At 39.0% G+C, this 25,771-nt stretch overlaps 1 protein-coding gene across 1 annotated transcript; it reads left to right on the top strand.

The window, feature by feature from the left end:
- Positions 1-1,360: 1,360 nt before the first annotated feature.
- SHISAL2B (shisa like 2B) lies at positions 1,361-25,771 on the top strand (the record flags this gene model as incomplete). The annotated part of the gene is made up of 3 exons (XM_080696053.1): positions 1,361-1,551; positions 6,464-6,621; positions 25,638-25,771. 3 exons carry the CDS (start codon positions 1,361-1,363, stop codon positions 25,769-25,771), a joined length of 483 nt encoding a protein of 160 aa, XP_080552179.1.

A 25,771-nucleotide genomic window follows, 5' to 3' on the forward strand; every position in this document is an offset into this window, starting at 1 on the left:
CATACATATATATAATCAAGCACACAACAAAGTAAAGTTTGTGATGTCTGGCTTCTGATGGAGACCCTGGCTAAAGGACTAAAGCCGAAAATGATACCTTTTTGGTATCTGCAATTTCCATCTATCTTGGAAATTCTGTGAATGTCAATCTTCCTTTCTCTGTCCCTCAAAAGGCTATTTTTACTTTCTTTTTTATACACCCAGGCATTGTTTGATGCCTCATCACAAGCCTGTATTACTATTGTTATTTTAAAAGACTGAACAAATCACTTAGGACAATAAGGATGCACACAGAAAGGGGACAAGAACTGTATCTATGCACTTCAAAACTAACTGAAGGTCTTTTTCTCCCAGTTTCCTCTGCCTCCTTTTTCTGTCCCTCTTTGAAGAGTTCTCACTTCTTTCCTTTTCTTTTTTTGGTGGAACTGGGGATTGATTGAATCCAGGTGCATTTTACCTCCTAACTAAACTCCTAGCTAAAGACCCAGCCCTATTTACTTGTTTGTTTGTTTCTTTCTTTCTTTCTTTAGAAACAGGGTCTCACTAGGTTGCTGAGAGAGTCTTGCTAAGTTGTTGAGACTGGTCTTGAACCTGGATCCTCCTGTCTCAGCTTCCCAGTACTAGGATTACAGGTGTGTGCCACCACACCACGCAGGAAGTTCTCCCTTTCTTTACCTTCCTCTCTTGCCTTCCCTTTCCATGTTGCTTACCTGAACACAGAGTGCAACTGCAGGATATTTTACAAACATCATCAATGGCTAGTTTGGGGAGAAATTTTTATTTCTTGCTTTTTATTTTGAAATCGGCAAATCGTGATGTTCCACGTGTATTTCTCAATGAAAGAAAACATCCACTGCCCTCTCTAGCAGTTCAGCCCTTTCCCCAACTCCTGGAGTCCTTGGCCTGTGTTGGGAAAGGTTCTGCCAGCCTTATGCTCTGCCCGGAATCCACCTGCCCTAATCTGTCCCCGGGCACACACAACAGCAACGTTGGCCACATCGTCCAAAATTGCAAATGCACCCAATTCCTCCACTTTTCCCTCGGGTGAGATCCTTTCTGGCATGGCGTGGAGACAGACAAGGTCCCCAGGCTGTTGAAAAAGTGAAGGTGCGGAGGGGGGGGGTGTGAGTCAAACAGAGCAGTAAGAGAGCTCTGAGACCACAGGTAAAAAGCATCGCTCAGTAGGGAGGCGCGGGACCGAGCGCCCAGGCACCAGTGGGCAGTGGAGGGGAGAGCGCAGAGGGCGCGGGACCGAGCGCCCAGGCAGCCAGACGCCAGATCGCCGGGGGCGAGCCGGAGGGGTCCGCGCGGTCTCGGAGCTCAGCGGGGCTTCGCGTGCGGCTGCCGCCAGCCTCCAGCGATGGGCGAGGCCAGCCGGCTGTGCTCCGGCTACTACAGCCTCAACCACAGCTTCGTGGAGCCCTTCCAGTGCCCCCGGCGCGGCGAGGGGGCCTCGCTGCTCTACTGCTGCGGCTTCGCCGACCTCAAGTACTGCTGCAGCGAGCCGGGCAGCTACTTCCCCTACAAACACAGCTACATGTGGAGCCTCAGGTGGGCAGGGCAGAGCTGGGCCCGGGTCTGGGGAGGCGGCGGGAGGTGACGCGCTGGAGACGCGGAGGTCCCTGCCACTCTGCTGCCCGTCCTGGTCAGATCCCTCTGAGGGCTTGGCGGGACCCGGGAGAGAGACCTCGCCGGGCTCGCAACTCCTCGGGAGCAGGGGGAGCCGGGCGCGAGAGCAGCTCGGGGTTGCGCCCTGGGCGCACCGGGCGCGCCAGGACCGGCCCCGCGCCGTCCCCCGCCTGCGCCCCTGAGCCCAGGACGGGTCTCAGAGGCGGCAGAGAGGTCACAGATAAGTTAGGGTGGCGGCTTTGATCCTTTTTTAAATTATTATTTATTTGTTCATTTGGTGCGTTTAAACAGAAAGGAGGCTTCTTTTGAGACTCATTTTAAGACATTAGCCAAGGACCAGAATATCTAGTTTCTCTTGGAGAGGGGTTGGGATTGGCTGTATTCTTTAGAATGTTAAAAAAGGTGTGTGTGTGTGTGTGTGTGTGTGTGTGTGTGTGTGTGTGTGAGCGTGCACGCGCGCGCGCGCTTGCTTCATAACTTACTCCTTCAGAGAATCAGACACTGGGCCCAAGGAACCAAAATGAATACAAGCCCAGAAAGACAAGAGCTTTTAGTGGCTCTGATCACACACTCTGTGTGACCTTTCCAGAGCACCCTCTTTCTCAACACCTGAGCCTCTGACCACTGCTGGAAATTGAAGAGACTTCCTAAGGCGCAATTTTTCTTGTTTCCTTTTTCCTATGATGGCAACTTTATTTATGCCCACTAGTGTTTACACAGACCTTGTTATTATGAAATGTGCTCCCCCAGCCTACAATATTACACACTTTGAACTTGATTCATTTTTGCCAGAAGAAAAAATGGGATCCCCAAATTATAAAGAACTCCACTCACACCTTAAATTGTTGCTTTTATCTGAGGAAGGGAGGGAGGGAGGGAGGGAGAGAGGGAGAGAGAGAGAGAGAGAGAGAGAGAGAGAGAGAGAGAGAGAGAGAGTGAGATTCAGCTAGTAAGAGGTGCACTGCTATTTCTCCCAATCTCTTAGCCTTAACATGATTAAGATTTTGGCACACACTCTGAGTCTACAGCAAATGACTAAATGCTATTGCTTGAAGCAATAAAACATTTTCTTTTTCTGTGTTGCAAGCTTCAAAAGGTCTCTAAAGGAGTGTCTATCTTCCAGGGAGTTGAGCTTACAAAGTTGTGCTAGAGTGGGGCAAATGGGGCAGAAAATAACTCTAGCTTATGCTTAACAGACCATTTAGGGGAGAAATTTGTATGGCATCTGCATATTATCTGGTCTTTTGGAAAGTCACAGTAATTCATCTTTGAGTCTTTAAAGGCATTAATAATGGTAAAGAATCTCCAACAGAGACTGGCAATGCCCAAGTCAAACTCAATTGCAAACTGTCCCTGAGATGCTCAGATCCCTAAATAGTTCAAAGTGTCAAGCAACAAAGGACAGAAAACCTTCCTAAGATTTATGAGAGCAAAGAATAGTGACCAGCCTTCTGGGGTCTTCATTCAGCACTGACAGAATGGACTGCATGGCTCAGTTCCTGGGGAATATAATAAGCACTTTGATGGCATCCGCTGGCAATGTGAAACCTGGAGTTCTTGTGAGTTATTGAGCTCTGAGAACAAAGTGGGGAGGTGAATATATTAGAGCTTCATTTCCCTCCCAAGTCTTTGCTTTTTTTACTCCTAATTTAAAATAGTTCAACTGTGAAAAATAATCCAGAAGTCACTAGCCCTTGCATTGAGGTGCAGCCATTGTTGGGGAAAGATGCAGGGGTGACCACCACGAGCTGAGCTGAGCGAAGTCGCTGCAGTGATGGGCTGGTCACTCCAGATCCTCTTGCAGGGCTTGGGCAGCAACTGCCATTGGTGCTGTAAGAGAAGGCTCATTCTCCCTTCCTTTTATAACCTTCTCCAAGATGTAGAAAAATAATGCCTATTGGACAGGGTTATGCATAAATGGGTACCCGGTAAGTTTTTATTGAAATGTTTATGCTAGGAGACTCTTAGAGCTAGAATTTACTCAGAGTTTATACCTGGAGTTTTGCACACATAAAGCAATGTTTCTATGACATGAAGCTGGTGACATTAAAATGGGTGAAGATTGAAACTGTCAAGATTATGAAGAATGCTTTTTTATAACAGAAATCAGAAATGACCTGCTCTTTTCCCCTCAAACTGCATGGTCTGTTTTTAATCTATACATTAAAAGCTCATAATACATTCATTTAATTTAGTTAAATGGACAGTTTTAATTGACTAAATCACTTATTTGTTTTGAAGATTAATAACTGGGTTCCCATTTCAGGAATCTGTCCAAAAGTCTAATTCCCTATTTGCCTTATGCACCAAATAATATTGAGTAGATTACATTCTCATGTGCCTGTGTATACCCACCCTGAGACTTAAAATTTACAAAAGTCAACTGTGGTGCAAATAAGTTAAAAAAAAAAGAAGAGGAGCTTCTAGACACAGTTTATCCCCTAAAAGGAAAGTACACTAAATGAGGGAAATCCCCTAGTTTAAATGTATAACTCTATACTGATTCTGCCATAAATTACTTAGTCTTGAGTGTGGAGTAGTGAAATTTGGCCAATATTAATAAATCAAGCACAGGAATCTCTGAAAGTCTGACTTGATGCTTTAGCCCAAGAGGAGGCAACCTCTTATTTGCAAGAATGCTTAAGTCCTCAGGTCAAAGATAAGTGAGGTAAGCTTAGTCTTCCACTTTCAATACTGTTCTCCTTCCCAAGCAGTGATGCTTTTAGCATCCCTGGTCAAATTATTCTTTCCCTCTCTTTGGTACCCGTCAAGATTGTCAGAATCCTAATCTCTGGCAGAGAGCAGACGGCTGAAGGCAAGCCAAGAAGATAATGAAGAAAAGATCACTAATTTTCAATGATGTGTGTTCCAAATTACTACAGATAGATCAATTAGCAGTCAATTATTACTTACCTCCACTTATTGAATACTTCCTACAAGCTAGGCACTTAAACACTTTTAATAAGTGTGCAGCACTATGGAAAAGTCAACCAAAATATCTGCTCTTGAATAGCTTGAAATCTAACTATAGACACACACACACACACACACACACACACACACACACACACACAGGATTCAAGAAATGCATATGTTTGCATAGTAGTCCTTCAAAGGATGTGTTTTTTTTTTTCAAACACTTTTCCCATTTAACAGTACCAAAGTCCATAGGCTCACGGAAAAAGTATATTGCTTCTGCTTCTTGAATTATTAGCCTTATAGATAACTGCATCAAAGAAATTATTACAAATTTAGTGCAGAGAAAAAACAATTGGGTATACATGCTATTTTTGGAGAAAGTTACAAGAATTTCTTCCTTAAATCTGGATGCCATTGGTGTTGTGCCCTTCTAGACAGGAAAATCTTAGATTAAACACAAACTTTATTTTTTATTTCTTATTATTTTTTATATTTTTTATTTCAGGTGCATTGTAGTCATACATCTTAATGGGATGCAAGATGTTGGAGACATGCAGGCACACGTTACCCAATTAGCGCATACCCAATTCACGCCCAATTCCCCCCCCTTGCTTGGTTTAGTGACTGACTTTGATATGTTTGTTAAAGTACATCATGTGAACACAAACTTTATATACATCCATAAGCACTATTTCCCTTTCTTTAATAATAGTTGAGGTTTTGTATATCAATCAACGGTATCTCACATATATGTCTCCAAAAACAAAGTTTTATGTTTTTGATAAATATTTGCTCTGTGAAATTTGTGAAGCAAATATTTATCAGAAACATAAAACTTCAAGCTGGGCATGGTGGCGCATGCTTGTAATCCCAGCATTCAGGAGGCTGAGACCGGAGGATCACGGTTCGTAGACAGCCTCAGCTACTTAGTGAGGCATACTGCAACTCAGTGAGACCTGGTTTCAAAATAAAGAATTAAAAATAGGGCAGGGGGTGTAGCTTGGCGGTTGAATGCCACTGGATTCCATCCCCAGATCAGAAGAAGAAGAAGAAGAAGAAGAAGAAGAAGAAGAAGAAGAAGAAGAAGAAGCATAAAACTTCAGCTGAGTGTGGTACTGCACACCTGTAGTTCCAGTATTTGGGAAGCTGATACAGAAAAATAACAATTTGAAGCCAGCTTTGGCAATTAGTGAGACCCTGTTTCAAAATTAAAAAAAAAAGGGCTGGGAATGCAGTTCAGTACCTCAAATTAAATAAACAAGTAAATTAATAAAGAAATATAAAATCTCACTACAGTCCCAGAAACAAATATTTTTCTATTCATTTTTCATTGGTCGAACTGTTTTTTCCTTCTAAAATACAGTAACAATAGAGGTAACTAGGGAGAAAAGGGGTCATAGGAGGAACTCTGAACGGAGGAGGAGAAACCATAGATAAACAAATAAGGAGGCCTAACTGGGGTTCCCTAATGTACATGGTGTACATTCATAAACATATCAATCACTAAACCAAACATGAAGAGGTGAGGAGAGAATGGGGTGGGAACTGGGGAAGGGCTAAATGAGTGATGTGTGCATGTATGCCTCTACCATCTTGTACTCCATTAAGATGTACGACTGCAATGCACCAATAAAAAATGATATTAAAAAGCTATCTAGAGAATCATTTGACCTTTAACCTATATTATAAATCCACATAGTTTTTCCCTACTAATATTAGCATATACATTTTAAAGGACCTTGAATAATTACTGTTCTTACCTAATCATTACTGTTCTTATTTACCAAATCATTACCATTTAAACTAAAATATGATTTGATTGTGAACTACTGAGAGTGAGAATCGGTATCATTTAACCCTTCTCGGCAGTTTGTGTGCATGCCAGTTTGTGACTTGTTTTTTCTGCTTTCCTCAGCATCGGTGCTCTAGTTGGACTGGGAATAGCTGCCCTGGTCTTACTTGCCTTTGTCATCAGCATCTGCGTCCTTTGCTATTTGTTTCTGTATACGAAGCCGCAAAGGTTAGACACTGGCCTGAAACTTCAACACCTAGAAGCTTCTTCCCCTCGAGAAGGTACTCAGCATCCATTACTTGTAATCAATTACCTGTACTCTATCCAAAATGTCAACCTGTAAACTGGGTAACAGATCATACTGCTAGCAATGACTGATTTTTAAAAATTCAGTGTATTATGTGTCTTTGTAAAAAATGAATACTGTGTCAGCCCTTAATGATGGAATACCTTAGGGAAATTGTGCTAGAGGGAAACTAGCAGCAAGATATGAATGTTCTCATAAAAAGTAAATCATTGGTCCAGTAAGTCCACTTTCACATATTTATGTTCCTGTTGAGAATCAAGGTTGATCCTCTTTAAACTTAAAAAAAAAAAGGCTTTTGATGGATGAAGCCAAAGAAGTCAAACACATAGAACAAAATATCTAAAAACTGATTCCTAGGTGGCATCGCTCAGTATTTAGTTAAGAATTTACCTGTGAGCCTACTGTGTGCAGAATTTGGAGGAGGCATATGAGGTAATTCGGAGGCATGTAAAAAATAAAAATAAATAGACCACAATTTTAATTCTTTGTTGTTTAACAGAGATTACAAATTATTTAAGGGTAAGGAATATGAATGTGTGTGTGTGTGTGTGTGTGTGTGTGTGTGTGTGTGTGTGTGTAATGTGACTATAAAGTAAAAAGAAATTTTTACCCATGATTTATGGAACAGGGTCTCATTATTATCTCAGTTATAAATTATAAATGCTAGTTGTAACTTTCAAACTAGGTCAGAACAAAATATTAAAATTTTGTGAAAATAGAATTCTATGAGTGTATTAAAAAGCACTAATCATGATATATTTAGAAAAAACTAGATATTGAAGCCAACATCACCTTAATACCAAAACCAAATAAAGACAGCTCAAGGAAGAAAAACTACAGGCCTATATCTTTGATGAACTTGGATGCAAATTGCTAAACAAAATACCAGCAACACACATTCAAAGCCATATCAGGAAAATCATACACCATGACCAGGTAGGGCTCATCCCAGGGATGCAAGGCTGGTTTAACATAAAAAACCCATCATCGTATTAATAAAACAAAGACAAAAATTACATGATCATTTCAATAGATGTGGAAATAGCATTTGACAAAATTCAACATCCATTTATGCTAAAAGCACTGCAGAGAAATGGAGTAGAAGGAATATACCTCAACATCATAAAGGTAATCTACAATAGGCCCACAGCCAACATCATATTAAATGGGGAAATACTTCTGGAATTTCCCCTAAAAACAGGAACAAGACAAGGATGTCCATTATCACCACTTCTCTTCAGTATAGTACCTGAGACTCTAGCCAGAGCAGTAAGGCAAGAAAATGAAATCAAAGAAGTACAAATAGGATAACTGAATAGAAAAAAGAATAACTCAAACTTTTACTATCTGCAGATGACATGATACTATACTTAGAAGACCCAGCAAACTCAACAAAAAGGCTTATAGAACTGATCAACAAATTCAGCAAAGTGTCTGGATACAAAATCAATCTTAAAAAATCAGAAACTTTTCTGTATACCAACCATATATCCACTGAAAAAGAAATCCAGAAAATACTTTCACTCAGGATTTCCCACAAAAAATGAAATACTTAGGAATAAGCTTAACCAAGAAGGTAAAAGACCTCTACAAAGATAATTATAAAAATTTGAAAAAAATTGAAGGATATATTTTAGAATATATATGGAATGTATATATATATATTTAGAATAAATAAATACATAAGTTTAGAACACATACATATATACACACACATATATTTATAATAACACACAAGTATTCACTAGCTTCCATTTTTTTTCAAAAAGGAAAATGGAAGATCGTATTTTTTAGATAATTAAGAGGAGTCTGTTCATATGCTGCACTTTAGCTGAAGGCCAAATCTTGCCATGCATATGGACTACCTGACCTCAGCAGGATCAAGCACATCACCATGCGTGATTGCAGTAGTTCTTGTCCTCTCTGGAGAGGAAGGAGAGGGTGTCCTTCTCTCTGAAAGAGTAGCCTCTGTCATAGAGCAAGGGGCCAAGGTCCCTCTGGAGGACTCTTTATGAAGCACTGGTTGGAGACCATGTGGTCAAATTAATATATTGTTAATTGAATTTATTCCAAATGATTTAGATCCAGTTTCTCCAGAAGCAAAGAAATGTGTTAGATTAGTGACTTATCAGATACTCAGACTATAAAATCAACATTCCCTGTATTGTTTAAATAGTTTAATTAAGTCATAACTCTTAAATTTTACTGTGACGAAGAATCACCTGAGGATCTTGTTGAAAATACAAATCCTAAGCACTGCCTTATTTTTTTTTTTTTTTCTTCAGGACTGGGGATGGAACTCAGGGGCATTGTACCTCCGAGTTACACCCCCAGTTCTATTTTTTATTCTTTATTTTGGTGGTACTGGGTATGGAACCAAGGGGCTTTTCTACCTCCAGGATACACTCCCAGACCTATTTTTTATTTTTTTATTTTTTTGGAAACAGGATCTCACTAAGTTGCTAAGAGCCTCATTAAGTAGCTGAGGCTGGCTTTGAACCTGTGTTATCCTCCTGTCTCAGCCTCCCAAGCCCTGGGATTACAAGCATGCGCCACCATGCCCGGCTTATCCTTTATTTTGAAACAGGGTCTCACTAAATTGTGGAGGGCCTTACTAAGTAGCTGAGGCTGTCCACGAACCCTGATCCTTCGGTGTCAGCCTCCCAAATGCTGGGTTTACAAGTGTGTGCCACCACGCCCAGCCTAAACTCTGCCTTTTGAAGCAAGCATCTCCTCTTCCTGCTCCTGCATTTGTTCCCTGCTTTCTACTCTCCCTAGAGCAAGCCAGAATGATCTGTTGAAACCTAAGGCAGCCCCTGTCACCTCTCTATTCAAAACCTTAACCTTTTTCCCTTTCTCATAGTGGATACAACTGTACTATGTTCTACAACGACTTTCATGGTCTGCTTTTGTGCCCTTATCCCTCTCATTTCCTTATGCCAAGTCTCATTGCCCTCTTTGCTACTCCTTGACATCCTGGACTCAGGGCCTTTGCACACACTGCCATCATTGTCTAGGACTCTTGTTCCTCAAATATCTGCAACTTACATCTTTACTTTCTTCTAGTCTTTACTCAAAAGTTTCCTCCCGTCTACCATCATGTACTCCATTAAAATGTATAACTATAATGCACCAATACAAAATTTTTAAAAAATGTTTCTTTCCAGTTCTTCTCTGATCACCCCACCTACAGGTTTAACTCCATGTCAACATCTAACACTTGCTTTCTCCTTTTTTTCTCCTAATCATTTGCCACTAACATACTATATATTCTATTTATCTATTGCATAATTTTCTTCACTCCGACTGGAAACTAAATTCTGGGAAAGTAGGTATTTTTGTCTTCTTTGTTCACTGTTCAGGCATCCTTGGTGCCTGAAATAACAGATATTTCCTCAATGAGTTAAATGGTACAACACTGCACACCTGGTGCTGGTGATCAAAGGAGCATATTTTGAGAAACATGAGCAAAGTTTTGTCATGACTGTAGTCACCAAATGTTCATTGAGTACCTCTTCTATATAATACATTATTGTGCTAAATAAAAAATGGTTATTGTTCTTAATTTAATTCAAGGTCTGCTCCAAAATTTTATGTCATGTTGGCTTTGAGAACCTTGATTTGTTAATTTGAGTTGTGTAGTCTTATTGCTATTTTGCTAAGCAGGTCCATTAATATGCTTCTCATAAAGTTAGATGAGGCTGCTTGCTTGCAATGAAACACCTTATTCTGCCCCTTTCAAAAATATTGTATGTATCAAGCCGTCAAATTAATTCAATACACTTTTTATGAGTACTGCTATTGGTAAGGTAGGGATTTTAGGATCAGGGCCTTCCTGTTGCTTTCAAATGAGGTGATTTTTGTCCCTTGGGTTGATTTTAACCAAATTAGACATAATGGAGAGGCCTCAAACAAAGTAGTAATCTAAATACCAGTGGAATAAAAAGAGAAAATGGGTTTTATCTGACCTTTTTAAAATTTTTTTTAGTACATTGTAGTCATACACCTTAATGGAGGAGAAGATGGTAGAAGCATACAGGCACACATCACTCAATTAGCCCTTCCCCAATTCCCATCTCATTCTTTCCCCCCTCCTTTCTTCTCATGTTTGGCTTAGTGGTTGACTTTTATATGTTTGTGAATGTACATCATGTACATTAGGGAATTGCCCTCTTACTCCCTCTCATCCCCTTCAGTTAGGTCACCTTATTTGCACATCTATAGTTTTTCCTTCTTGGTCTAGAGGTCCTTCTATGACCCATTTTCTCCCTAGCTTCCACATATTAGGGAGAGCATCCGATTTCTTATTTGTTGTAACTGACTAATCTTACTTAGCATAATGTTCTCCAGCATCATTAGCAATCAGAGAAGTGCAAATCAAAACTACCCTGAGAGTTCATCTAACTCCAAATGGCAATCATTCAGAACACAAACAACAACAAATGCTGGTGAGGATGTGGAGAAGTGGAAACTCTGATACACTGTTGGTGGGATTGCAAATTAGTGCTACCACTTTGGAAGATAGTATGGAGGATCCTCAGAAGAATGGGAACAAACCTACCATATGATCCAGCACTTTTAGGTATCTACCCTAAAGAGTGGAAACCAAACTACCAAACTAACGCAAGCATATTTATGTTCATGGCAGTACAATTCACAATTGCTAAACTAGGGAAGCAGCCGAGATGTCCATCAACAGGTGAATGATTATGATTACAAAACTATGGGATATGTACACAATGGAATTTTACTCAGCCATAAAGAAGAACATAATGACGCTTTTAAAATGATGATTAAACTCTACTGCACCCCTTGTTAAGTATGTGTGCTTTATTCCCAGAAAAAGATATTGGTGTTCTAGCTATTTAGAAATCAAAGTCTGGGGTTTCGTTGCATTTAAGGACTGTCCTAAAGGTTAGAAACATAATAAAATGTTTGCATATAATCAAGCAAGTGGGATGAGACATACCTGTAATCCCAGCACCTGGGAGGCTGAGACAGGGAGGATCATAGGTTTGAAGCCAGCCTCAGCAACTTAGTGAGACACTGCTTCAAAAAAAAAAAAAATTAGAATAGGACTGGGTGTGTGGCTTGGAGATAGGATGACCCTGGGCCTAAAACCCAGTACAAATAATAAATAAAGCCCATAAACAACAATATATTAGAGAAAAATTGATTTCACCAGTTTCAAACAATCTATTAAGAATCAGCCTCCCATTATTATTATTATTATTATTATTATTATTATTATTATTATGTGGTACTGGGGGTGGAACCCAGGGTCTTTCTACCTCCAGGCTATACTTCCAGACCTATTTTATACTTTATTTGGAAACAGGGTCTCACTTAGTTGTTGAGAGCCTCACTAAGTAGTTGAGACTGGCTTCGAACCTGTGTGATTCTCCTGTTTCAGCCTCCCAAGCGCTGGGATTACAAGCATGTGCCACCACACCCGGCTTCCCCCATTATTTTATATTAACTTTATAACTGAGACTGTTTACATTACAGGCACTTGAAATAGCCTAAATGGAAATGTGTTCTTGTGCATCCATTAAAACTGACTTACTGCCGGATGAGGTGGTGTACACTTGTAATCCCAGCACTTGGGAGGCTGAGACAGGAGGATGGCACATGTTAGAAGTCAGACTCAGCTACTAAGTGAGGCTCTCAGGCTCTTAATGAGACCCTGTTTCCAAATAAAGTATAAAATAGGTCTGGGAGTATAGCCAGCCCAGAGGTAGAGGGTTCCACCCCCCCAGTAGCACACACACACACACAAAAACTGACTTAGAGGCATTTGATTTTTTTTCTTTTCTTATAGATAATAATAGACTAAATCTAAAAATAGAAAAAAACTAAAATAGTCTCATATTATTCCTGCATAATTTTCTCAGTATCTCCTTATTATATTGTAGCATGAAATTTAAAGTTTTATGTATTTTTGATTGATCTTGAAAACAGCAAGTCTTTTAGCCAGGTGTGGTGGTGCATGCTTGTAATCCCAGCATTTGGGAAGCTGAGACTAGAGGATCGCGGTTCACAGACAGCCTCAGTTATTTAGTAAGGCCCTCCACAACTTAGTGAGACCCTGTTTCAAAATAAAGAATAAAAAGCATTTTTATTCATTACTTATATTTATTCTTCATTTATGTAAATATCTAGGGTGTGTAGCTCGGAGGTCAAATGCCCCTGGGTTCCATCCCCAGACCCGCAAATAATAAAAAAAAAGCAAGACTTTTTCTGTAATGACTATAGGTGTGTGTGTGTGTGTGTGTGTGTGTGTGAGAGAGAGAGAGAAAGAGAGAGAGAGAGAGAGAGAGAGAGAGAGAGAGAGAGAGAGAGAGAGAGAGAGAGAGAGAGAGAACTGACTGCAGGAATGCTCTACCTCTAATCTACACCTTTTACTCTTTTTATTTTTTCATTTCTTGAAATGAGGTCTTGCTAAGTTACCACACCCCTGGCCTAGTCTCAACCTGCTGGGTACCAGGATTACAGGTATGAGCTACCACACCCAGCTAGGGACCTTTAACAAGACTACCTCCGATGCACACAGAGCTCCCTGCCCCCTCCCCTTCCTCATACCCGATACTGAGATTGGCATTGATAATTTTGTATGTCAATCTTGCACAACTAAAGTATTTCCTTCATCAAATCTCTCTCCCCCTACCTGCTTCCCTCCCTGGATCCCCTCCATCACTCTCTGGGGTTTCTCCTCCTTTGTCTGGGGTCCCTTTGTATCACAGTTTCTCACTAGCTTCCTCATATGAGGGAACACATATTACCCTTCAATTTTATTGTACGACTGGCTAATTTCACTTAGAATAATATTTGCTAGTTACATAATTTTACTGGAGATGACATAATTTTGTTCTTCTTTATGGTGGAATAGAATTCCCCATTGTGTGTATATCCCATACTACTAAGAAGAGTTTTCCTAACAACGTATCAGAGCTCCTATTTCCCCACATCCTCACCAGCTTTATTATTATTATTTGCCCATAATGCTTTTTGGCACAAGATGCCCCAGTGGATTTTGCACATTCCCTGTCCCAGCCCTGGAATCTGCTGCTTCTCCAAGAAGCCCAGTTCAATACATTTGGGAATGATGTTTCGAGATCAAAATCTGGATGTATTATATTTTATTAAATTATTGACTTTCAACTAGTTTCAATTGTTTTCCTATTTCATATACATTGAACACTTGAGTATTTTCTTGGCATACTTCCCTTGGAGTGGAATTCTGGATTAAGGGTACACAAATATGGGCCATATTAAAGGCTTTGGATACAGGCGATCAGCTGCCCTTCATTGCTTGTTTTCCTATATCCGCTGTAATTTTGGGTAGTGCTATTTTAAAAGATATAATTAAATTCATGGGAGAATATTGTATTTTAAATTTACCTAATTAGACTTTTATGTTTATTTTTCATTATTTCTCTTTGGTATATTGCTTACTCATATCTTTTACACATTTTGCTGAAGGAATCTTCATTCTTTCATATATATATATATATATATATGCAAATGTTGTTCATAATTGTTTCCCTTTTAATTTTGTTTGCAACCATTTTTCAGTTGTAGAAATTTTTCCTATTGTGGTTTTCCATTTTGGTTTTAGTCTTAGAAAGCTCTTCCCTCAGCCGGGCGTGGTGGCACACGCTTGTAATCCCAGCATTCAGGAGGCTGAGCCCGGAGAATCACAGTTCGCGGACAGCCTCAGCTACTTAGTGAGGCCCTCTGCAACTCAGTGAGACCCGGTTTCAAAATAAAGAATAAAAAATAGGGAAGGGGGTGAAACTCAGAGGTCAAATGCCCCTGCCCATCCTCAGACCCGCAAAAAAAAAAAAAAGAAAAAAAGAAAGCTCTTCCCTTCCCTCACTATGAGAGATAAAGATGTTTACCTATATTTTCTTCTCATATGTTTACTCTTTACTTGTACATTTAAATCTTTGATGCTCCTGAGTTGAGCTCTGTGATACATACCTGTAATCTCAGTGCTTGGGAGGCTGAGATCGAGGATTGCAAGTTTAAGGCTAGCCTCAGCAACTTAATAAGACCCTTGGCAACTTAGCAAGACTATTTCAGGATAAAAAAGAAAAAGAAAAAATAAAAGAAGGAAAAGGTCAGTGGGTATAGCTTGGAGATAGAATGACCCTGGGATCAATTCCCAGTACCTCCCCTAACACACACACACACACACACACACACACACACACACACACCAAAAAGAAGAAAGAAAACAAGAAGAATAGAAAGAAAAACTCCTGCCTTTATTTTTATTTTCTAAACAATATGTCAGTTGTCCAAATACTTATTGGGTAACCCATCTTTTGCTTGACAATTTAAATGATCATTTATCATAAATTAAATTATTACATATACTATGGTCTGTTTTTATACTTTCTGTCCTATTAAATTGATCATTCTGTTTATTTTAAAGCTAGTAATGTACTTTAAAAGTGATTGTTGTTACATAGTTTAATATATGATTATGCAAGACTCCATCTCCTCTCTTCCATTAACCTTCTTTTAAAGTTTCCTGGCTACTCCTGATTAAAATTTTCCAAATGCTCTTTTGAATCACATTGTACAATTTAAAAAGTCAAGTGATACTTTGATGAGTTTTGTACTCTATTTATAGATAAGTTTGGGATGTACTCTCTCTCTTTCCTTCCCTTTTCGTTCTTCCTTCCTTTGTCCCTTCCTTTCTTCCTTTCTTTCTTTTGTTCTGGGGATTGAGCTGAGGGGCACAGGGACATTCTACTTCTGAGCGACACTCTCAGCCCTTTTTCAAGTTTTTCATTTGATACAGGCTCTCATTAGGTTGCTGAAAACCTCGCTTTGTTGCTGAGGCTGGCCTGGAACCTGAGGTCTTCCTGTCAGCCTCATAAATACTGGATTATAGGAGTGAGCCTCCACACTCGGCTGGGATCCATTTTGTTTAATAGATCTAACAGTCATCAAAAAAACCCTCTTATCATTTGTTTGTGTGTGTATGTATGTATGTGTGTATGTATGTATGCATGTATGAATGTATGTATGTATGTATGTACGTATGTATTCATTCATTCATTCATTCATTGTGGTGCTAGGGATTGAACCCAGGGCCTCACAGATGCTAGGGAAACACTCTACCACTGAGTTACAGCCCTAGCACTAAAACACTTATTAAGACGGGTGTGGTGGCGCATGCTTGTAATCCCCGCGCTTGGGAGGCTGAGACAGGAGGATCGCACAGGTTCAAAGTCAGCCTCAGCTACTGAGTGAGGCTTTCAGCAATTTAGTGAGACCCTGTTTCCAAATGTAATATAAAATAGGTCTGGGAGTATAGCCCGGAGGTAGAAAGCCTCTGGGCTCCACTCCCAGTACCACCAATAAATAAATAAATAAATAAATAAATAAATAAATAAATACAAACAAAACACTTATTAATGAACCTCAGCCTTCCTCCTCCCCTTCCCTTTCTCTCTGGCTCCACTGAGAATCTCCTCCATTATCTGGAATCCCTCTGGTATCCCCAACATTCCCCAGCTTGGGCATATTAGAGAAAACATATGTCCTTTCTCTTTTTTTGCTTGGCTAATCTCACTTAACTTCCATCTTTTTACGAATGGCATGATTTTGTTCTTTATTGCTGAGTAGAATTCCATTGTGTGTATTTCCCATAATTTTGTAATCTATTCATCTGTTGATGGAGACCTAGGTTGTTTCCATAATTTGGCTATTGTGAATTGTGCTGCTATGAACATGGGCATGCATATATAACTGTAGTTCTCTGATTGTGGACACATTAGAAAGATACCCTGGCGTGGTATAGCCGGTTAATATGGTGGATCCATTCCCAGCTTTTTCCATGTTGATCTCCATAGCAGTTGCCCTAGTTTGCACTCCCACCAACAGTGTAGAATACTGTCTATTTCTCCATATCCTCACCGACATTTATTACTATTTGACTTCTGTATGCTTGCCATAATTGGGGCTAAATAAATCTCGGTGAGGAGGAAGACTGAGGTTCATTAATGGAAATGCTACCTTCAACTATGTGTATACAAGTAAGTATAACACTGTCAATCTGGACACTTGGTATTGGGAAAGAAGGAAATGGGAAGGTGAGGGGGGAAAGGGGGGCACCACGTCCTGTGTGAGTGTATGCCATTGTCAACATGATCTACATTATGATGTGAGACTATAATGCAACAAAATAAGTAAATAAATAAAAGAAGATAAAATAAGTAAATACATAAATAAAATTTTTACCATTTACTGAAACCTTTTGTTCAGGTACTCTGCTAAATATTTATATTCATTTAATTCAATCCTTACAATAACCATATGTAGTTTTATTTCAGGCTCTCAGATATAATAACTAAAGTTTAGTAGGGTTAAAATAATACATGCTCAAGATTACTTAACTACTTAGTGCTGGAGTGGATATTTGAATTTAAAGGTTTTCTCTAAACTCTACAATGAGGGTTCATGAGTAATCATCAGTTTATTTAAATAAACAAATATGTATTCAATTTTTAAAAAGCAGATATGAATAAAGCATCAATGGGAGTCTTTTAATTCAGAGCATATTAGCTCAGGTTCTAAATTTCCTCTTCTATTTATGATGCTCATACCAATAGGATGCTCCACGTTTCATCTATGAGCTTCATCAAGCACTTCAATTATATGACTACCAAAAGTCAATTATGATTCTTTATAACCCTGGTTATAACAATGGCACCTGTAATTGTGTTTTTACATAATTAAATATTATTGAAACTGATTAAATATAAAGGTTATCTCCATGAAAAGTAGGTTAAATGCTTTGAAAATAGTATATAAAAATATGCCTAATGAGACTGGGACCGGGGCTTGCTTCACAGCGAGGCTGGGGACCAGGGCCTGCCCCACAGTGAGGCCGGGACCGGGGCCTGCTCCGCAGCAAAGGGCCAGCGGGTCCCTGCAACCGTGCAGCCAGGAAGCACTTGAAGCTGCTGACGCTTCACCTCATCTCTCAGCAGATTCCCAGATCCATGTGGCCTCTATTAAAAACTTGGTTGTGAGTAGATCATCTAATCAAAGTTACTCACCTTCTGGCTTTCAGGATTATTAAGTGGGAATCAGTGCTAAAAATTAAAGGACTTCAAGGGCAGAAAGAAATTGTAATTGATGGGATGTGGAGAAGTAGAAACTCTAATACATTGTTGGCGGGACTGCAAATTAGTGCAACCACTTTGGAAAACTGTATGGAGGAAAACTGTATGGAGGAAAACTGTATGGAGGAATACGAACTTACCATATGATCCAGCAATACCACTTTTAAGTATCTACCCAAAATAATGAAAACCAAGCTACCAAACTAATGCATGAGTATCTATGTTCATAGCTGTACAATTCATCATTGTGAAACTATGGAACCAGCCAAGATATCCATCAACAGATGAGTGGATTACAAGACTATGGGATTTGTACACAACGGAATTTTACTCAGCCATAAAGGAGAACAAAATCATGTCATTTACAGGGAAATATAAGGAGCTGGAAAACAGTATGCTAAGTGAGATTAGTCACAAAAAGAAAGAGATCGGGTGCTCTTCCTGTTATGTGGAAGCAAGAGAGAAAATGGGTCTTAGGAGAAACTCTAGATGAAGAAGGAGAAACTATAGATGAGCAAATAAGGAGGCCTAACTGAGGGGGGGGTGAGGGAAAAGGAAAATTCCCTGATGTACATGGTGTGCATTAACAAGCATATCAAAGTTAATCACTAAGCCAAACATGGGAAGGAGGGCGGAGGGAGGGAGTTGGTGGGAGTTGGGGAAGGGCTAAATGAGTGACGTGTGCATGTATGCCTCTACCACTCTGTACTGCATCAAGATGTATGACTACAATGCACCCATAAATTTTTTTTTTAAATGCTGTTAGCCAGGGGTAGACCCTGCATGTGCTTCACATTCACAAGGCTCAGGGCTCCATCCCAGTGTTAAAAGTACAAAACTCAAACATCTTGTGGAATGGTTAAAAATGCTATTAATTAGGCTACCAAGTTGTCTAGTAATGCCATTCTTTGTTTCATAAAGACTTTTAAAGAAACATTGAGATTTTAGTAGAAATTGGGGGTAATTTGCACTCACTGGCATAAAAAGTCCATAAAAGGATCTTTCTGAAGCAGCTTCCAACTGCTAATATAGTTAGTAACCACTGATTAAAAGAATTTAACAATGCATAAATTAAAAAAAGACTAAGTCTGAAAAAAGGGAAAATGGGGAAATATTCTGGATAGAACTGTTTTCACTCATTGATGAGAAAAAGTGGAAGTCTAAGATGCTAACCTTCCTGATGGGTTTCAGACTCTTTATATGAAGACCTCTATACACTTAGGGAAAGGTAGGGCATAGGAAAAGGGAGAGATCAGTAGACCAACAGGCCACCAGGCAAGTTTCACTCACTTCACCGGTTAGCCCAGGTCTAGTCCTGTGCACCATCATATTACATTTGAAGGGAAAAGTCAGGCGTGGTGGTGCATGCTGGTTATTCCAGCACTTGGGAGGCTGAGACAGCAGGATCGCAGGTTTCAGGACAGCCTCAGAAATTTAGTGAGATCCTCAGCAATTTATCAAGACCTTGTTTCAAAATAAAAATATAAAATAGGGCTGAGGATATTACTCTAGGTAGAATGCTTCTGGATTTAATTCCACCCCCTTCCAAAAAAAAAAAAAAAAAAAAAGGAAAAAGAAAAAAAAAAACTGAGGAAAAATGTGCTTTTTCAACAACAAAAACACTTTTAGGGTTCAGACTTGAGATTGCCTGTTTCCAAAGTGACCCAGCTAGATTAAGCAGTTGGAAACTGCTGTATGACTTCAGAATGGCAACAAAGAAGCTAGAGGAGGTACCAGATAATGGCAGAAAAGCTTAATTACAGAGTGAGGAGATAAAGACCTATACAGTAGTCTTCAACATTCTTTTGATATTTTGAAATGGCAGTCAAGAACAGAATTCACAGAATTATAGGATAAATAGACCCTTGGGGACAGTTCTGAAAATAAATGCAAAGTTTAATCATTACTGGGAAAAGAATGTTGGCTTAGCTCTGATGGGGATAGGTACATTCTGGATGAGGAATTGGATTTAAATTCTGGCAAAGGCTAAAGCTTTAATTTAAATGCCAGTCCAGGAGGCACTGGATTAAAGGAAGGGTGAGATTTACATATGTTGATCAGACCAAAGAAAAAAAAAAAAAAAAAAAAAAAAAAAAAAAAACCCGAAATAGGAACTGAGCTGCAGGAAGAGGAATTGATGTAAATCCAGGAAAGAACTGTGATATTGGGTCTTGGCATTAAATAGGAAAAACTCTCTGTGTGTAACAAATCCCTTGGAAGTTCAGTAGCATTTCTTAAAATTGAATCCATGTTGTAACCTTGTGACAGAAAAGAAACATCTGCTTTTATGCCTACTTTGGTTGGTTAATAAATTAGTTTCTATTTTATTAAAGGGAAACTAAGAAAACAGAGATTGCTAAGACAGCCACTTCCTTCTCTTTAAAAATGCCCCCGGCCGAGCATGGTGGCGAGCGCTTGTAATCCCTGCGCTTGGGAGGCTGAGACAGGAGGATCACTCAGGTTCGACGCCAGCCTCAGCTACTTAGTGAGGCTCTCAGCAACTAAGTGAGACCCTGTTTCCAAATAAAAAATATAAAATAGGTCTGGGAGTAAAGCCTGGAGGTAGAAAGCCCCTGGGTTCCACCCCCTGTACCACCAAAATAAATAAATAAATAAATAAATAAATAAATAAATAAATAAATAAATAAAAATAAAAAATAAAATAAATAAAATTGCCCCCAAAGAGACTTTAGTGTGACTCTTATCACTACAGCTCTACCATATTGCACCTGCTTTTCTGCATATCCAATGACTTTAAGTTACTGGAGGAAAATCTATTGAAAGTATTTTTGAATTTTTATAAGCTACAGGAAAAGAGCGAACACTAAAAGTGTCAGGATGTTTATAACCGATCTTTTTTTGTTCACATAGAAAATTGGCTTTGTTTGGGGAATTGCTTTGACTTAAGAAGCCAATCTAAGAAATTATCTTTGTACCTAACACTGGTTAGAAGGATCCAGTAGCCAAGTAAATAGCGAGTCAGGGCTATAGAATGAGGGTTTTTATAAGACATAGATAAAGAAAAATCTATAATACTGGAATTATTTTGAAAGCCTTTAAACCTTAGCGGACTGTAGGCAATTTAGAAAATCCTTCAGTTGTGGCCGTAGAACTACATAGTGGAAACTAGATCTGTCAGAATGGAGATGACTGAGAGAGCACTCCGAAATAACTAGATTAGGGAACAACAACCTGAAGGGATTTTTTCCACTTAAAAATAAAATAAAAAACAAAAAACTTTAATAAGACAAAGTAGGAAAAAACACTTGAAAGTCTGACTAAAATATTATGAACTTAAGTAGCTAAAATGCTTAGGAAACATGAAGGATTTGAATTAACTAACATAGTTCTTAGGCTTTCAGGAATACTAATAAAATATTAAAAATTAAATGATTAAATAAATGCCTAAATAAAGGCTATCCAGATAATATGAAACTAATTTACATGTTGTATCTTTGATCTTTTGCCTTCATCTACCATGATACTGAAGAGTAAAAACAATGTTATACAAGTAAAAAATAAGCTCCATACATCTTAATTTGGTTTTCTTCTTTTCCTGCGTGCTGGGGATTGAACCCAGGGGAATGCTACCTCCTAGCTTCACCCCCCAGCCCTTTTTTATTTTTGTATTTTTGAAACAGTCTCAGTAGGTTGATGAGAGTCTCAACTTGCATAGGCTGTCTTGGAACCTGTGATTCTCTTGTCTCAGCCTCCCAAGTATGGAGATTACAACTATGTACCAGCCACCACATCCAGCTTGGTTTACTCGTTTTTTTATGATGAAAAATAAAAAGTGTATTTATGGTTCTCCAGCTGGATTTTTGCTGAGATGATCCTGAGGCATCACAATCAAGAACCAATTGAGCACAGGCCTTCTCTTCCTCAAGCCTGACCAGGGTGTTGACCTTGGCCACATCAGTGTCCTGGAGAGTCTTCACGGCCAGTTTGGTCTGCTGCTTGCTGGCCTTGACATCCACAGTGAACTCGGCATGCCATTGCCTTCTGCCTTCTTGCTGGCTGATTCTGGTTGTGGACTTTGATGATAGCTGTTGAGCAAGCTGGTTTCCCCTGGGGGGCGCTTGCTGGAGGGTCTCTGGGCTGCTTTTGGAGCAGCAATATTCTGGGCTGAGGGAAGGTGGGTGACAGGCAGATCTTTTTGTGGCCATAGAAGCCTTTCAGTGCTGCTTTCTTGGCCTTCAAATCCTTTGCTTTGGCCAAATATCAGTTGGGAATGGTGTTTAGAAATCAAAGTCTGGGTGTATTGTATTTTGCTAAATCACTTACTTTTAGCAAGCATCCATTTTTTCCCCCCTATTTCATATGTACTGAACACCTAAATATTTTCTTAGCATTTTTGGCGTGGGGGGCGGGTAGACTTGTCCTTTGCTTTCAGTGCCAGCCTGGTGAAAAGGTCTAATTTGGTTTTCAAATGTTGTAAGAGTTTCAGAGGCCCCTATGCAGAATATATTACACTGCTTAAGAGCTTAGTAGCTAAATTTAAATCTAATATATATATCTCAAAGTCTACTTTGCAGAAAATAGTCAAGAATTTTTTAGTTCCTAAAATTTTCATGCCAGAATTTCCTACCACATTTATCTTAAACAAGTTGCTGGTTGGGCAAAGGGTTATTTTTCAGGCTGCAAAATGCTGTGCCTTTAACAGTTAGCTTTTAAAATCGAATTAGCTGGACATGCTAGCGTAAGCTTATAATCCCAGTACTTAGGAGGCTGAGACAGGAGGATGGTAGGTTCAAGGACAGCCTCAGGAAGTAGTGAGACTCTCGTCATCCTACCAGACCCTGTTTCAAAATCGATAAAAAATAGGGCTGGGGGCATAGATTGGAGGTAGAATACCTGTAAACTCAATCTGCAGTTACCCCTCCCCAATTTAATTATATAGTTTAGACATTATTATTTGATGTTTAGAAGTAGAACATTACTTATTTTGCTACCAAAAAAGTAATTCAATAAGTGGTACATCATAGAACTTTAGGCCCTAGATTTCTAACTTAAAACACTTTTAATATTAGCCTAGAGATTAATAACACACACTTCAGAACTATGAGCAAGATCTGAAAGCTGCAGTGAGATATCGTCCTTCAAAATTTGTAAATAATATTGTGTTTTTAGTGTCAACGATGAAACTAGTTCAGAGTGGGGGATGTCCTGATGACCCTAGAAAGCAGTTTACTTAGAAGAAAATGATTTTTACATTTCTTTTCTTTTTTTGGTGTTGGTACTGGGGATTGTACCAAGGGATATTCTACCTCTGCCCCAACCCTTCTTATTTTATTTTGAAACAGGGTCTTGCTAAATTTCTGAGGCTGGGCTTGAACCTGTGATCCTCCTGTCTCAGCCTCCGAGGTACTGAGATTATAGGTGTGTACCACAGTGTTCAGATTTTTACTTATAAAAAAGCAGTTTACTTATTAAAAAGAAAAAAAACAGCTTACAGAAATCTGTTTCTTAGAAACATGCAGAGCCAGTTAGTATTAATATAGGCTTAGACTTATCTAAAGAAAAACTTTAAAACTCATATCCAGAAAATTGGCTAGTTGGTAAAAGAAAGGATTTAGTGAATTCTGAGAAGAGAGTCATGCCCAGTAGACTTTTCCTTAGGCAGGTTTTGGGGGCATATTTTCTAAAAGCTGAAGAGTTTTTCCAGCAATAGAGGCTAGAGAATAAGGAAGGTCAATGGACAATGTAAGGGGCATGGGCAGTGAGAAACCAAGTGTGAGGAGCCACATCTGTGTGTCAGAATGCCAAGTCCAAAATGGGAGAGGGATGGCTGAGCCAGAAGAGGGAAGCAGGGCCAGATCCTCAGCCTAACCAAGTTCAGATTTGACCTTGGAAAGTTTAATGCTGAGAGAGGCCAACAGTACGTGTTATGAGGAAGTATTGACTATTGTTATAGTGTTGACAGTTGTGCATACTTTCTTATTTGACATTACTCTGAGCACTTTCTTTGAAATTTCTTAGAATCCACCTTTTAAAATTAAATGGCCACATAACACCACATGTAAAACCATTTAGCTAAAATTCCCCAGTTTCTGGAAAATTAAGGTATTCTTTCTTTGTATTTAAAATAACCAATAAACATTGTTGTATGTGTATAGAAACTTCCTATCTCATCTTTGGTTTCCCTAGCCATTTCATGTTAAAATGGAATTATAGGGTAGTAGCATTTCAGACTTAAAAAACCTATTGATTTACACTCTCATCTTGTTCCACCAATTAACCAAGAATGATTACTTTTTATGTGTCTAATTCAAAGATGAAAAATTGTTATCTTAACCTTTTAATTTCTGATTAGTAAGACTGAAGATTTTTCATGTGTAGGCATCATGGTTATCTTTCCATTTCTTCATCCACTAAGAGGTGTTACTGTCACCCAATCCAAGTACCTGCCCCAATTTGCCCAAGCAAATAACTGGGACAAGCCGTTGAGAAGAAGGAAAAAGAAATGTATTGATTTGCTAGCAAATTGGAGAAACCAGTGAACTTACAGTTCAGGAATAAGCCTTGAATTCTTCCCAAGCAAAGGAAATCATGTCCTTTTTAAAAAAGTAGTTCTTCAAAGGGTCATGGTGGTATCTTATCAGAAGAGACATGATTCACATTTGAGGCTCCCTCGAGTCAGTTCTTATTCAGTCTGCAAGCCAGGGTCGTGCTGGGGTGTTTACCAGAAGGGGCACAGTTCCTGTCTAAGTCTTCCTTGAGTCAGTTCGTATTCAGAGCCACAGGGGACAGGTTTCTCTCCGTCAGCAAATGAACAAGAACACGTTATTTGATAACAAGGGGTGAAGGGAAGGAGGAGGTCAAAGGTGAAAAAATGTCAGCTTTGAAACAGGTAATCTTTTAGCTGCCAGGGTTGGAAGCAGGCCCTTGTCGGTTACATTATTGTTTTATGTGTAGAACAAGTGATTCGTGTCTAGCATAATAACCCTTGCATATGAATACATAATGGAAACAAGGGGCATTCTACCTCGAACTACAGCCTAGTCCTAATTTTTTAGTCTTTTTATTTTTGAAACAGGTCTCACTGAGTTGTGAAGGGCTTCACTAAGTAGCTGAGGCTGTTTGCAAACCACAATCCTCCAGTCTCCACCTCCCAAATGCTGGGATTACAAGTGTGTGCCAGCACGCCCAGCTGATGTCTGGGATTTTATTTCTACTTCTTTTAAATATATTATTTATATATTATTCAAATATATTTAAAATTTTACAGACTCATAAATATGACAGATTATTTTCACAATCACGACTTTTCTACCATTGTTCATTGAATGACAATCCATTTCTTTGTTCTAAGATTGTGAGCCTCCTTCTGATGAGCAAAGATCCATACTCCTCCCTCTTGCTTACTTTGAACTCAGGTATATATGCAGTGTATGAATGAGACTATGATACAAATGTCTTTTTTCACAAATGTCTTTTTAAAAAAATCACATCTAAATTGATAATGATCCAAAGGCTTATGATTGTTGCAAATTATTGCGATTGATTTAAAGTCTATTCGGTTTATGATAGAATAGGGGCAGTCACACCAGAGATGAAGCAAACCAGATTGTTGCCTTCTCATATGTGTAGCTTCCTCAGAGAAGCATGGAGAAAGGTGAGGATGGGAATGAAATTCTAACTCTGTGACTGAGTATTTCCTCTACTTAACTTTCAGAAGGGATAGCTTAAGAATAATTTTGAAATGACTTTCTCTGTCGTCCATAACACAGTATTTTCAGGACATCATATTTATAATATTGCTGCAATAGTGTATATAAACACAAAATTTAAAATGTCATATTTTGTTATAATTTCAAATAATTACTTCATTTTTGTGCATTTGCAGGTAATTTAAATAAAAAAAACAAAGCCATCAATTCAAATGCAGCATCAAATTCGACTAATGAAACATCCTATGAAGCTGATGATACAATTCAAGAAAAAGCAATGGATACCACACAAATCAATATTGCTTATTAA

The sequence above is a fragment of the Muscardinus avellanarius genome (genome assembly GCF_963383645.1).
Source record: "Muscardinus avellanarius genome assembly, chromosome: 1".
Classification (NCBI taxonomy): domain Eukaryota; kingdom Metazoa; phylum Chordata; class Mammalia; order Rodentia; family Gliridae; genus Muscardinus; species Muscardinus avellanarius.